Source organism: Bison bison, unplaced genomic scaffold, assembly GCF_000754665.1.
Source record: "Bison bison bison isolate TAMUID 2011002044 unplaced genomic scaffold, Bison_UMD1.0 scf7180017864145, whole genome shotgun sequence".
NCBI lineage: Eukaryota > Metazoa > Chordata > Mammalia > Artiodactyla > Bovidae > Bison > Bison bison.
This window is the reverse complement of record NW_011494717.1, coordinates 10,577,247-10,589,379: the sequence shown is the minus strand read 5'-3', so window position 1 is coordinate 10,589,379 and position 12,133 is coordinate 10,577,247. Positions and strand designations below refer to the sequence as shown.

General features: G+C 39.8%; 1 protein-coding gene across 1 annotated transcript in view; it reads left to right on the top strand.

Moving 5' to 3' along the window:
* The first annotated feature begins 215 nt into the window (after window positions 1-215).
* The window catches only part of TRMT61B (tRNA methyltransferase 61B), a 15,384-nt gene continuing 3,466 nt past the window's right edge, over window positions 216-12,133 (top strand). Inside the window, exons 1-5 of the mRNA XM_010840702.1 lie at window positions 216-254; window positions 2,472-3,287; window positions 3,580-3,660; window positions 5,861-5,963; window positions 9,304-9,494. Of these exons, the coding sequence (XP_010839004.1) occupies window positions 216-254; window positions 2,472-3,287; window positions 3,580-3,660; window positions 5,861-5,963; window positions 9,304-9,494 (1,230 nt within the window). The remainder of the gene's footprint in view (window positions 255-2,471; window positions 3,288-3,579; window positions 3,661-5,860; window positions 5,964-9,303; window positions 9,495-12,133) is intronic.

The following is a 12,133-nucleotide window of genomic DNA, read 5'->3' as shown; positions in this document are numbered from 1 at the left end:
CCCTCTTCTTCAGGATTAATGTAATTTCAGATTTTTGGTTAGGCTGATATTCAGTTGTAATAAAGACTAAATTTCTCAGCTTTCCTTGCTGCTAGATCTGGCCATGCGATTAAGTTCTGGTGAATGAAATGTATATGTGTTTTTAGCAAAGTGTTTTTAAAGAAAGAGGGCATGACCTTCTTCCCACTTCTCCCTTCTTACTGACTAGAATTGGGATGAAACGGCTGGAGGCTGAGCAGCCATACTCAATATTGGTACTTTTAGATGTATGTAGGACAAAATATTTATATCACTGTATTTGTTATTCAAACAACAGAAAGAAAGGAATGCTATTTACTGTTCACAATTTCAGAAATTATGTATTTAAATGTACTTCCCATATTTTGTCAATGTACCTTCTAATTCTTACTCCTTCTGAAATAACATCCAAATATCTTAAATAACATTTAAGAGATAATAAAGTAGGAATGATAAATTTTAAAACAATTGTAAGGCTTAAGATTCAGAAGGTTCCAACTCAGACCCATATTTAGCAGTGATAATAAAAAGAACTTTTCTTAAATCGAAACCAAAAGTGACACGTGCAGTTGGGAACGGAAGAGCAGGGCTGTTTTGTCTTTTCATGTTTAGGATTAAAAGAGAGAAGTCTTGATGATGGAGTTTACAATGGTTGATGTTTTAGAAAGCACAGATGAAAAATGATTTATGTCTTTGAAAGTAATAACAAGACTTATTTTCTCAAATTTAAATTGAATTAGTAGCTCTCTGAACGTATTCCCATGCTAGCTCTGAATTCAGTTGTACTGTTGACTGGTCTTTGAGAAGGGGTGTTACAGTACAAAGAGCATGGACTGCTGAACCAGACTGACCTAGATAGGGAACCCTGTCATGCCACTTGTCGCTATGGGCTATTGCCCAAATCATTTAATCTCCCTGGGTCAGTTTTCTTATGCGTAAAACTGGAATACGTATTTCTGACACAGGATTGTTATAAATTTATATGAAATAAATATCTGATGTACCTTGTAATGCCGAACCCTCAATGAACTTTTACCGACTGAATTAATATTAAGCAAACAAGTTAGTGATATTTAATGTCAAATGAGATTTTGTTTTGTTTGTCTCATAGTCTCAAATGTCTATGAGACTCCATAGATAACTTTCCCCCCATTATTAATTTTGTTTAGTTTTTAGGGTTAAATTCATTTTTATTTAAAAACGGAGGGGGGGGTGCCAAAACCTGGAAATAAAAATTTTTAAAGAGATTCAGCAAGAGAGAATTAGAAAGCACAGTCAATCTCTCTTTTTCTTTTTTCTTAAACAATTGAATTAATTTTCTCACAGTTCTGGAAGCTAGAAGTCCAACATCAAGGTGTTGGCAGGTCTGGTTTCCTCTGAGTCTTCTCTGCTTGGTTGTAGATGGCCATTTTCGGCCTATGTCTTCACATGGTGTTCCATCTGGATCCTCATCTCTTCTTAGGAGGACAGCAGTCATACTGGATTAGGGCTCACTCTAATGGCATTTTAAGTTAATTACCTCTTTAAAGACCCTGTCTCCAAATACAGTCCCATTCTTAAGTACTTAAGGTTAGGACATCAGTGCATGAATTTAGCGGGCTGGGGGTGGGGGGTGGGGCGGTGTGGGGAATGAAATGTAGCCTGTAACACCCCTCTACTCTGCCACTCCTGTTTTAGCAAAGGTCTTTCCCTGATAGCTCAGTTGGTAAAGACTCCGCCTGCAACGCAGAAGACCCCAGTTCCATTTCTGGGTGGGGAAGATCCCCTGGAGAAGGGATAGGCTACCTACCCCAGTATTCTGGCCTGCAGAATTCCATGCAGAAGTCCATGGGGGTCACAAAGAGTCAGACCTGACTGAGTGAATTTCACTTTCACTTTCCCATTTTAAGACACTAAAATTTTGCTTAGTTTTGAGGAGGGTAAAATACTTTTAGTATTATAGTTATTGAAAACAATTGTTAAATGAGCACACGGTGGACACAATCATTGTAATCTAGAGTGGCTGTTCCCAGGGCCTGGGGAGGACATTCAAGTGGTCAGAGCCCAGTCAAAAGGGACTCTCTAAGACCAGGGGAAGAAGGAGGTGGTCAGCGGGGAAAGGAAAGACAGTCAGCAGGTGGTAGGTACAAATGCAATCTGTAAAAACACATCTCATGGCCAGTTTTACTGAGCGACGTTCCTGTTCCTGATGACTAGCGAGCTAACTCTGATACAAGACTTCAGCTTAGACAGCGCTTTGACAGCCTGTGTCTCTGTTAATCCTCTTGTCCCCGGACGAGGCTGGTGGAGATGTGTCAGCGGTCAATTGTTTAGTCTGAACACATTCCAAAGAGGAAAACGCGCCCCCGCGCAGGAAAGGGACACACTCATAGGACAGTTAGTCAGCGAGGACGGGCGGCCACCTCGCGCCCTTTGGAGACAGGCGCGGTAGCCGAGCTCTTCCCGCTCAATAGTTGTCCAGCCGCGGGAGGCTGCGTCACTGCTACGCGCAGCGAGAGGCGGAGCCTCGCCGGGCCTTCCGTCACTCGCCTGCGACTGCGCCTGCGCGGATCGTCATGCTGTCAACGAGGTGTGTGGGTCTGGTCCTACTACCGCTGCGGCTCCTCCAGAGGTTTCCAGGATTCAGGACCTGTCTCTTCCTGCGCCGCCTTGGGCGAGAGTCCTTCGAGAGAGGCCGGTTACTGTGTTTTAAGGCCTCACCTAGAGACACGGGAAATGAAGAAAGAGAGAGCGAGGAGGCACAGAGGAAAGCCCCAGGCGCAGACTCGCCTCCATCTGTCCCTTCCCGCGTCCGGGGACTTGGGACCAGATGTCTGTCGTCTCTGGAAAGCCTCGGACTCCCGACTCCGCGAGAGGAGTCACCCCCTCAAGAGAGCGAGGTCTCAAGTGGAGAACAGGGCCAGTCGGATCCTGCACACCCGGGATCCAGGAGTCCCTCAGTGCCCGCCTTGGTCCAGCCTGCCACCAAGGACGAAATCCTTCACGTCTCCTCTTCCTGGTCCGCTTCCAGAGTGGTGCCTTTTCGGGTTGGGGAGCTGATTTTAGCTGAGACTGGGAAGAGAGAAACACAATTTAAAAAATTATTTAGGTTGAGCAACGCCGGACACTTAAATAGTAATTGGGGGACAGTCCCGTTCAGCGAGATCGTGGGGAAGTTCCCCGGCCAGATTCTGAGGAGTTCCTCTGGTAAGCACTTCATGCTGAGGAGGCCGGCATTGGAGGATTATGTGTTACTGATGCAAAGAGGGCCTGCCATAACGTATCCTAAGGTAATGCCATGGGAGTTACTAAGAGCAAAACGGATGCAGTACTACAGACCTGATTAATGTACTTAAAGCACCTCTCAGAATATTTCAAGTTTCTATTCTCACTTTTTTTTTAAACCAATGGCTATAACTTTTGCATATTTTTGATTTCTAATTCTAGGAAGAAACAGCCAGATTTTAATTTTAACTTGGGAGCCTTGATTCTCTGATCTGTAAAATGACTTACTATTATGGAGTGATGTGGACTCACTAGGCATTTAATAAGAATGTACATTTATTCCCCATAATACTTAAGTTTGCAGGTTCAGCCTTCAAGAGAATGTTGAACTCTTGGGGTGATATCTCTGGTGATATTTTAAGCATCATACTTAATGAGGTAAGTTATTAGAGGTTGTTGTTCAGTCATTAAGCTGTGGCCGACTCCTTGCAACTCCACGGACTGCAGCATGCCAGGCTTCCCTGCCCTTCACTGTCTCCCTTAGTTTGCTCAAACTCATGTCCATTGATTCCGTGATGCTATCCAACCATCTCATTCTGTTTCCCCCTTCTCCTCCTGCCCTCAATCTTTCCCAGCATTAGGATTTTTTCCCAATGATTCCACTCTTCACATCAGGTGACCAAAATATATTTTATCAACAAAAAATGCTTTTATCATTAGGGAAAAATGTTTGTATTAAAACAGCTAAAATTAGACACTAAACATAAAAGGGATATTCTTTAAAGGAAATTACCTACCAATTCCTTGTTACAGTCTTATATCTATTGCTAGTGGATTATTTTAATCATTCATCATAGTCACTGTCCTTGAGTAGAATATTCATTTGTAATTATAGCAACTCTTCCTCCAGTCCTAGATGAAGAATCATTCATTATTTCTTCAGCAAGTAACCACCAACTTTATACATTCAGGGCGCTATTTTAGGGACGTATAGTGGTGAACTATAGTCCTTGCTCTCAACATAGACCATATGTCCTAGAGCAATGGTCCCCAACCTTTTTGGCACCAGGGACCGGATTCATGGAAGGCAATTTTTCCACAGACTGGGGGCGGGGTGGGGGGCAGTGTTTTCAGGTTGGTTTAAGCACATTATGTTTATCGTGCATTTATTTCTATTATTATTACATTGTGATATATAATGAAGTGTTTCTATGTCTTATATGAAAGAGCCAAGGAAACAGAACTGCTTCTCGTGGGCATTTCATTGAAATGATTGCTGGAGCTGCCTCCCACTCCTGTGTGAAATTATTTGTGCCCCCTCCCACCTCTGCTCCCATGTGCCTGACAAATGGGAAAGGATATGTGTGTCTGAAAGACTTTGAATTTGTGACTGAAACTTTTTCAGGAGTACACCTTAAGTATTATGTGTCTATGTATCATTTGCTTCAAGTCTTAGTCCATCATTTCAGAAAATACATTTTGGCTTTCAATTGGACCACTGTACCTGTTAAATATTAATAGTTTCTTATGCAGCCAAACCCATATTTAATACACAGTTTTTTTGTGATTCAACAGAGGATCCTATTTTTTTTAGAATTTTCACTGCAGCTTTTCCCAGAGAAGAAAAAGATAGTAAAAACTTAATTGATATGTTACTTATTAGCAACTTCGAAAGGTTTGCTCTTGGGGGGAATGATGAAATAAATGCTAACATTTACATTTTTCTCTCTATAGCATTTATAACAAATAGTATAACAGTCAACTGTTATAACTGTTTGGGAGTTCGGCATCAGTGTTACTTGCCCACTTAATTCCTGGCTGTGTGACTTTGGGTAAATTACTTAACCTTTCTGATTTCTCATCCTTATAATGGCAATGGTGACCATTTTCTCATTATTATTCTGATTAAACAAGATAATATTTGAAAGCAGTTTGCGTAGTTAACAGAAGCCTGGCACCTGGTGAAGTTGCAATAAACAGCTATTACTACTATCATCCATGATATTCCTGTTAACAAAACAATTCTTTAGTTATAAAGTTTGGCAAATATGTCCTGTCTGTTCCTGGTATCCTAATTCTAAATGAGAATTCATCATTTAATGCAGATTATGTAATAACTTCCTAACTTGTCTTTCTGCCTCTAATTTTTCTCAGTTCTAGTACATCCTATATTGCCGTGACAGATTAATCTTTATAAAATGCCATTTATATTACCTCAGTGACACATCCTAGTTACTTACCATGTTAAGTTTAAATGCTTTAGCCTGGATTCAGATAAGCAAACTGTGTTTTATTCTACCTCTTTTTTGTTGAAAGCTGTCCCTACCTTGTGACTGTTTCCTTACATTTTCTATGTCTTTAAGCTAGGGTAGTCTGCTGATTTCTCTTTCTCAGAGCTCTCAATGTTACTTATTGTCTGTAATTTCAATATTATACTTAAGTCCTTCTGTATTTGCTAGTTGATTCCTCAATCTCTCATTTTGTCAAGTAAACTATAAACTTTTGGTAGAAAGGGCCAAAGTTTAATCCTTTTTTTCCCCCTCCACTTTTCTCCAAGCCCAACATGGTATTTGAAGGAGTAGGTGCTTAGTATGTATTTATTGGCCACACAATCACCCTTGCTGTATTTCAATCATAGGATATAAATATGATACTGTCGATGATGAATATCCACCCAGGTGATACTGTTTTGGAAGCTGGCTCGGGCTCTGGTGGAATGAGCTTATTTTTATCCAAAGCAGGTAAGAGACTAGGGTAAATGAATTGAATTTAGATGACAAAGAAAACATTCAATCTGTTCATAATAACAGAAAGTTAAATAGATACAGATGTTTCAGAAAATGTTCATGTAACTTTGTGATAGAGAGCATTCTCCTTGAAATCAAATGTAAGCAATGATTTTTCTATTTTGTACATTTATTCAAGTCATTTTCTGTCTAACCCTCTCTCTGCTTTCTATTTGCCCCTTCCATGCTTTTTGTTTTTTTAACTGAAATTTTTATTAGAACATAACACAGCTGCAGAAAAGTGCACAGATCATTAGTGTATACCTCAGTGAATTTTTATGTAGTGACCACACTCATGTCTGGAGAAGGAAGTGGCAACCCACTCCAGTATTCTTGCCTGGAGAATCCCATGGACGGAGGAGTCTGGTGGGCTATAGTCCACGGGGTCGCAAAGAGTCGGACACGACTGAGTGACTTCACTCACTCACTCACACTCATGTAGTTATTACTCAGATCAAGATAGGGAATATTATTGTACTATTGAAACCTTCTCAAATCCCTCTCAGTCCTTAATCCTATCCAAAGGTAGAAGGTAACCACTACTCTGACTTTAATCACCATTGATGAGTTTTGCCTGTTTTGAATCTTACATAAAAGGAATCCTTTAGTACTGTATTCTTTTGAATCAGGTTACTTTCATTCAACATTCTGTTTGTGAGGTTCAGTCACTGCATGTAGCAGTGGTTATTTCATTTTAGTTGCCATTTTATAAGTAAAGCACAGTTTATCCATTCTGCTGTTGATGGGCAGTTGAGTTGAATGTTGTAAACAGTGCTCCAGTGCTCCTCTGAACGTTCTTGTGTACATGTACACATGTACACAAACGTGTACATGTTTTTGTTGATAATAGTGCCAAATGAATACTCAGTATCAGAAACTATAGAAGGGGGAAAAGGGCTGTCAGCTGCTAGGGAAGAGTCATATACTACTAGAGGCAAAGAATTATCATTGTGCATGAATAAATTAATTAAACTATTACTAAAACTAGATCATGAAGAATTTTCCTTTCTTAGAGAAAGTCTCTAAAAATTGTCAGTTGGTTAAAGTACTGCTTGAAGGTCAAAAATCAAGAGGTATATAGTAAACATATCTGTTCATGTTACCTCCACTTGAATTCTGGTTACTGTTGTTGTAGCTGATTACTGCTCCTTCTGGCCACTGAATTCCTCTGATTGTCAAGGTTGCTTTGGCTTGTTTGACTGCCTCTGCATTGTTCCCTTTCTCACCTAATAATAGACAGCACTCTCTTTGGATAAATTTTTTTTAAAAAGATCGTTCATGTTTTTATTAGTGCATTCTTTTTTAGCTAATAAACATTGTTAGAGCAGTTGTAGGTGTATGTAGATTTTATATGTATGTATGTAGGTGTATGTAGATGTAGGGTAGATTTTATAAAGATTACAGATAGACATATACTGAATTAAACTTAAACCTTTTGTTTTTTTACCTAATGTCATCACATACAAACATAATCCAGCTTATACTGGGTGAGGAAATTCATTTTGGGCTCCTCACATCTTTTGTTGTACTCTTTTCTGTGCATAGTTAAAGGCAGCCATTTCTTCACAGTCTGTGACTGATTCCTAAATGCATTTGACAAAGTGAATTTATAAAAGTTTGTGAGATAGGAGTATCCATATTTCTAATACCTATAGTGTTGGAGGAGTGTCACTTAGCATGAATAATCCCAACCTATGAATGATCAAGAAACCATTGCTATTTACCTTCAGGATGGATATTTTTGCTCCATAATTTTCTAAACGGTTAGCTTATGCTGCTATTAACATTAATTTGTATCCCTTGAGAACATGATGAATTACAGCTGGACTTACATTTTTAAAGACACATGCTGGAATTTAAACTCATTTTAACTATAGACTGATTGACCTGGGACAGCCTCCAAATCAAATCACCTCATATAGAGAGGGATAGAAAATTAATTGCTGTATTTAAAAGGTAGTAGTTTTCTGTGAAACTGCAGTGTTACTATGATAGTTTGAAAGTTTCTCAGACACACACAAAAATACAAGTATCTTTGAAAGTGAAGTGAAAGTGGCTCAGTCTTGTTTGACTGTTTGTGACCCTATGGACTATACAGGGAGAAGGCAATGGCACCCCACTCCAGTACCCTTGCCTGGAAAATCCCATGGACGGAGGATCCTGGTAGGCTGCAGTCCATGCTAAGGGTCGGACACGACTGAGTGACTTCACTTTCACTTTTCACTTTCATGCATTGGAGAAGAAAATGGCAACCCACTCCAGTGTTCTTGCCTGGAGAATCCCAGGGATGGGGGAGCCTGGTGGGCTGCCATCCATGGGGTCACACAGAGTCGGACACGACTGAAGTGACTTAGCAGCGGGACTATACAGTCCATGGAATTCTCCAGGCCAGAATACTGGAGTGAGTAGCCTTTCCCTTCTCCATGGGATCTTCCCAACACGGGGATTGAACCCAGGGCTCCCACATTGCAGGCGGATTCTTTACCAGCCGAGCCACAAGGGAAGCCCCAAGTATTTTTAAGTATCCAAAAGGCCTAACTTCATCCTAACAAAAGACATGCAAGTTAAAACTACAGTGATAAACTGTATGCAATTTTTAGGTTGATACAAAGTTTGATAACTCTGTTGGAGGAAGTATGGAGAAATAGGCACTCTTAATACATTATTGGTCAAATGTAAATTGGTATCATCTTTTTGGAGAACAATTTGGTAATAATTTTCAAAGTAAAAAAAATTCACATATCCTTTGAGTCAGCAATTCCATTTTTAGGACTTTATCCTATATATATAAATGGCTTATGTTTACAAAGACCTAGGCAAAATAATTGTCACTGCGGTATTGTTTGTAATAGCTAAGATGAGAAACAAGCTAAATGTTCTTTGGCAGGTGACTGGTTAAAAAACATAGCCATACAAGGGAACATAATAGCTCTTTTAAAAAATTCAATAGATTGTTAATCACTGAAATGCCATTGGTAAATAAGAAGAAAGGTAAGTATGTATGATGGGAAAGGACAGTATGTATGATGGGAACCTGTGTTAAAAACAGAAAAAGAGATATTTGCACACTTGTAGAGGCACCGACTATCTTGGGAAGGGTAAATAACTGTGGTGATATGGTTGCCTCTGAAGAGGGAGACTGACTGGGGATTTGGGATAGGATAGAGACTTTTGTAACCTTGAACCATTTGAATTATTTTTTCACATCCATGTAATATCTTTGAAAAATAAATTTTTGACATTTTTAATAAACTGACTTATACTATGTACTGTCATAATTTTTTTTTAAATTAAGTCGGATCACAAGGACGAGTCATAAGTTTCGAAATTCGAAAGGACCACCACAAACTGGCTATGAAGAATTATAGACACTGGCGTGATTCATGGAAAATAAGTCATGTAGAAGAGTGGCCAGACAATGTAGATTTTATTCATAAGGATATTTTAGGAGCAACCGAAGACATACAATCTTTAACATTTGATGCGGTAAGTTTTCTAAAGTGGGTCCTATGATATTACCTAATACTGAGTACAAAAAAAACAAAGACCACACTTCTTTTGTATGGAAAAGGATCTTCATTATTTGTCCCATTTCCATTTCTAAGAGTGGGGGGAATATTTTCCTTTAATATCATGGTGGGATTTAGGGCAGAGATATATAGTGAATTAGGTGCCAGAGTTGTTAATAAATGTGCCTGTGGCATGAGTGCCATGCTCAGCCACTTCAGTTGTATCCGACTCTTTGCGACCCCATGGACTGTAACTTGCAAAGTTATGTGAAGCAAGAACTTCCAGAGGCACAGCTGGGTTTAGAAAAGGCAGAGGAACCAGAGATCAAATTGCCAAAATTTGCTGGATCATAGAAAAAGCAAGGGAATTCCAGAAAAACACCTACTGCTGTTTCATTGACTATGCTAAAGCCTTTGACTGTGTGGATCACAACAAACTGGAAAACTGTTAGAGAGATGGGAATACCAGACCATCTTACCTGTCTGCGGGTCAAGAAGCAACAGTAAGAATCTTATATGGAAAAACTGACTTGTTCAAAATTGAGAAAGGAGCATGACAAGGCTGTTTATTGTCACCCTGTTTAACTTATATACAGAGTCCATCATGTGAAATGCCAGGCTGAATGAGTTACAACCTGGAATCAGTATTTCCGGAGAGATATCAATAACCTCAGATATGCAGATGATACCACTTTAATGGCAGAAAATGAAGAGGAACTTCATTCTTTTGATGAGGGTGAAAGAGGAGAGTGAAAAAGGCAGCTTAAAACTCAATATTAAAAAAACTAAGATCATGGCATCCAGTGCCACCACTCCATGGCAAATAGAAGGGGAAAAGTTTGAAACAGTGATAGATTTCCTCTTCTTGGGCACTAAAATCACTGTGGATGGTGACTGCAGCCATGAAATTAGATGACTGCTTCTTGGCCAGAAAACTATGACAAACCTAGATGGTGTATTAAAAAGCAAAGAGATCACTTTGCCAACAAAAGTCCATATAATCGAGGCTATGGTCTTTCCAGTAGCCATGTATGGATGTGAGAGCTGGACAATAAAGAAGACTGAGTGACAAAGAATTGATGTCTTTGAACTGTGGTGCTGGAGAAGACAATTGAGAATCTCTTGGACAGCAAGGAGATCAAACCAGTCAATCTTAAAGGAAATCAACCCTGAATACTCATTGGAAGGACTGATGCTGAAGCTGAAGCTCCAATCCTTTGGCCACCTGATGCAAAACAGCTGTCTCACTGGAAAAGACCCTGATGCTGGGAAAGATTGAAGGCAGAGGAAGAGTGTGAGAGAGGGTGAGATGGGGGTTGGCATCACTGATTCAGTGAATAAACTTGGGCAAACTTTGGGAGATGGTGAGAGACAGGGAAGCCTGGTGTGCTGCAGTCCATGGAGTTGCAGAGTTGGACACAACTGGGCTACTGAACAACAACAGACATTGAATATAGTTCCCTGTGTTATACAGTAGTCTAATCTGTTTGTATCTGGCAATCCCAAACTCCTACTTCATCACTCCCACCTGTTTCTCATTTGGTAACCATAAGTTTGGTTTCTATGCATTAGCAGTAGGATGAATTTGAGAAATACTAAGAGATAGATTTGTAGGACTGGGTAATTTTAATCCAAACAGAAGCATCATAACCCTACAGATTCTCAAAAGAGAATTCAAGGTAAAGAAAATAATGACTCTAAATTTCTGATTTGAGTGGCTAATGAATGGTAATATTGTTGGCCGAGTATAAATAAGAGCTTTGGATTGGCAGGCTGCTTGGTAGTCTGACTTTTGGCCCTTGTCAATAATATAATAAGACTACAATCAAAGAAATCCATTTATGTCTACAGTGTTGGCCCCTTGATTAGTCATTGAGATCTTTACTTGGATATCTAATAGGCATCTTAAACTCATGTCTGAATCTGAATTTTCAAATATTTCTCCCCAAGCTTGTTCTTCCCATTGTCTTAGTCATTTTCCTCAATAGTAAATGAGGAAAATTTACTCCATTCTTTCAGTAGCTTAAGCTAAAAACATTGAATTTATCCTTACTTCTCTCATATCTCACAGCCAATCCTAATTCTAATTGGCTCTGTCTTATCACATTCAATGCTATTTGCTATTGCAAGGCTTTCCTTGCCCAAGTCAGAATATACGTAAGGCCACTGAATTATACAGTTGAAATGACAAGTTTTATGGTATGTTTACCACGCTCAAAAAAGTTTAAAAAGTCAGACCATGTCTAAAACTCTCCAGTGGCTTCTCTCTTCATGAATAAAGCTAAAAGTCTGTAAAATTCTGCATAATTTTTCCCTCCCCCATTTCCACCACATCCCCATCATCTGAGAACTCTTCTCTTGCCACTTTCCCATTTTTGTCCCCACTGCAGCGATAGTGGCCTTCTCAGTTCAGTTCAGTTGCTCAGTCGTGTCCGACTCTTTGCAACCCCATGAATCGCAGCACGCCAGGCCTCCCTGTCCATCACCAACTCCCGGAGTTCACTCAAACTCACGTCCATCGAGTCAGTGATGCCATCCAGCCATCTCATCCTCTGTCGTCCCCTTCTCCTCCTGCCCCCAATCCCTCCCAGCATCAGAGTCTTTTCCAATGAGTCA